This window comes from Cynocephalus volans, chromosome 15 (genome assembly GCF_027409185.1).
Source record: "Cynocephalus volans isolate mCynVol1 chromosome 15, mCynVol1.pri, whole genome shotgun sequence".
NCBI lineage: Eukaryota > Metazoa > Chordata > Mammalia > Dermoptera > Cynocephalidae > Cynocephalus > Cynocephalus volans.
In genome coordinates, this window is record NC_084474.1 from 62,646,942 (window position 1) to 62,650,095 (window position 3,154).

At 43.4% G+C, this 3,154-nt stretch overlaps 1 protein-coding gene across 1 annotated transcript; it reads right to left on the reverse strand.

Annotated features, from left to right (window-relative positions):
- Positions 1-1,144: 1,144 nt before the first annotated feature.
- Positions 1,145-2,056, reverse strand: TMEM74 (transmembrane protein 74). The gene has a single exon (XM_063079115.1). The coding sequence runs from the start codon at positions 2,054-2,056 to the stop codon at positions 1,145-1,147; it is 912 nt and encodes a 303-aa protein (XP_062935185.1).
- Positions 2,057-3,154: the final 1,098 nt, after the last annotated feature.

Here is a 3,154-nt window from a genome sequence, read left to right on the forward strand (position 1 = left end):
TATAGTTCCCATTGAATCAGTGTGTTAAATCGTTCTCTTTTTCCATTTTAATCTTTTGGTTGTGGGCTTAAGGACTGCTGCCATCCTGAGGCAACGGCTTGTGGCTTGGCCTAGAACAAGTGATACAGCCTGCTAGGCACAGTTCCCAGGAGTCTAGCTGCAAGTGCATTGGAGGATTTCTTCAAACAACAGCAAAATGTCACCTGGGAGCATGCCAGAGCCAATCATGACTTCCACCTGCCCAGATGTTTAGATGTCTGGAGATACATTTAAAATGTCTCATGCTTTATCTTGCTGATGTGAGAACCTGCAAAGACTTCCAGAGCACAGGTAGCCAGCATGGCAGCAAAATCACAAACAGAAAATGGAATTTATATCAGCAACTAATTTTACCTCATTTAAAAAAAAGGGCCTGTGACACTGGCTGATATCTGGCACTAATACTGTGGGTAAAATTTACATTGGTTTTATGTAATCTTCTTTTATATAATTTATATAATCTTTTATTAGAAAGTTTATCCTAATGACTTAGTTACCATTTCTAAATACAGGAATAATTTTAAATAGGACATTTTTTACAGTTTGTTTTTTTTAAATAACCAACATCCTTAAGTTTCAGAATATTCAAACTCTAAACTCTATATTGTAGTGTTTAACCAAATTACAGGAAGAAAAATTTAGCAAGAAAATGGATAAGCACCTTTGAGAATTAAATGTAAGCCTTATTATGGGATTAGTGCTTAGTTTCTTTTCTCAAAATAGATTAACAATTGATCCTACTATGCATAGGATCTCCTCGTATCCAAAGAATAATATTCTGTATCTGTGTAAAAGAAACTATTTGTATATGGGGTTATTAGAAATATTTTGCTATACAAGTAGAAGCTTATGGCCATTACAGATTAATTTGTCTTCAGCTCTTCAGAAGAACAGGTGTCGCTGGTTGTGGTTTCTTATGCATCTTACATGGCTTTTCTTCTAAATAGAAGATATATGGAGAACAAAAACACTCACTGGCTGTTGGTTTGTGAAATAACTTTTTCTTAGCAGGCAAATAATTGCACTGTTACTTTTAAGAAAAAAAAAAATGTATTGTTTTCATATAAAATGCCAAGGCAGACTCTTAAGAAGTTCACAACCAGAATTAAGTCTGTACAGCAAGAGCATCTTCCTCCACCAAGGATAGTTCCAGGGTGTTTTCATTAGTGGTGGTTTTCATCCTGAAGTTGAAAGAACCATAGAGCTTTGCAGACTCTTTGGAAGAGGCAAATCTGTTTCGCCGATAGAGCTCCCCCTTCCACATAGACATCATTAGCAAACAGGACAGAACAACGCCCCCTAGTGTGAGGAGGCAGAGCCCAGCAATCACACAGCGGTCCAGGTGAGCCCCCAGCCTTGCACTCTCCTTCTCCAGGCGTTCCATCTCCCGGGCTGCCACTGTGTTGGGATCCACAGTCACCTCCCGTGGGACAATGTAAGAGATGATCACCAGCAAGATGCCAGTGACCAAGAACAAGATGGCGCTGATGAAGCCATAGTCTACTGACTTCCCTGAAGATGTGGCTTCTGAACTTGTATCATCTTCATCTTCCGATATCAAGGATATGGCAGCCTCATGGGACCACTCATTTGGATTTCCCCAGCCAAAGTCTCTGGGGTGATTACTTCCTTTTGCTGAAGGGGAGCTCCGGTTCCGTTGCTCCAAGTTGACATTCTCATCCACGCAGGTAAAAGAAGTTTCTAATTCCTGGCTGCAGCAGTTGCAAACTTTCCTTTCTGCTATTTGGCTGTTCCCTGAGTTAAGAGGTCCTGGTGGGAAGGAGTCTGGCTGAACAGCACTTTCTTGCAGAGAGGAAGGGGATGCTGGAGAAGGGCTAAGTCTAGAACCTTCCATCCCGGCTACTCTTGGTGTGGACGTACAGTGTCTCTTGCAGCAGAGAGCAGTTCTGGTCGATGATTCGTCTGCCTGGTCACCAGGAGGCCCTCCTGAACTCCAGTCCAAAGCATTGCACAGGTCTGTCTGGCTGCTCTTCTTAGCAAGGTAATGGAGCTCCATGGGAGCTAGTCAGACATCCCCAGCAGCTTCCAGAAATTCTGCCAATAGCAATACAGTTACATAAGGACCCAACAGAAGCTAAGGCTGTAATGCCTGGAGTGCTGCTCCTGAAGTTCCTATTTCCTTTGCACACAGCTGTCTGTTGGCACCTCAGCCCCAGCTCCTCTTAACAGGGGCAAAGAAGTGGGGAGATACCTAGCGGAAGGAAAGTGAGAAAAAGGCACATCCTCTGACTTGTCACAGAGGTTAACACTGAGAAACTTAGGTCAGGGTAGAAAAGGGACGTGAAGGAAGTGGCAGTGTCTCTGGAGAAAGCATGCCGCCATCACCAAGCCAAATTTATCCAAGAACTCACACATTCCTGTGACAGGATCCCTCAAATGAGAAGGCAGGTTTCCTGTATAAAGACACAAATGAGAAAGGCAGGGGCCCTTTTCAGCAGAGCTGCTGATTTTCTGGAGGACTTGGGAAGCATAGATTTTCTAATTCAATTAGATTGTAAATGTTTACACTCTCTTCGGTTTAAATGGATTCTAATACAGATTAGCTTTAGAGCATCACCATGAGTAAATGACTGTATGCCCATGTCGGTTGGGCTCCACTGGAGCAAGGGCTCAACATTTTGATTCTGAAGTGTGAGGAAAAGACCAGCTTAATCAGCCACCTCTCGTAACCCTACACCTCACACATCCAATGCCTCTAGGCACATGGCCCTGAATTTACAAGACCATACGTTGCTTGTCCACTGTGATTCTCTTCTGTCCTCTCCCCTCACTGCTCCATGGGGGCAGCACGTTCTGGACCCCAAAGTGTGCAGACAACACACCTCACTGTGATCCCTGAAAAATACAATGAGCCAGCCCACTCCTCCACACACATACAACTGCCCATTCCAGCTGAACATCTGCTACTCCCACTCACTGGGTGTGAATGGGTTTGAGTTCCTCCTCCTCTACATGCTTGGCTAACAAACAAGAAATTGACCATCATAAATTTTTACAAATGCAATCTAGAAGCAAACTGACAATAAAGCAAACTATAAACCCACAGAGTCAGAGTTCTGTTGAGGCAAACAGGTGAGAAGCTACTGCCAAGGTT

Bases quoted from the DNA above. Each gene is read 5' to 3' on its own strand.
- TMEM74 (XM_063079115.1), bottom strand. From the start codon at position 2,056: ATGGAGCTCCATTACCTTGCTAAGAAGAGCAGCCAGACAGACCTGTGC.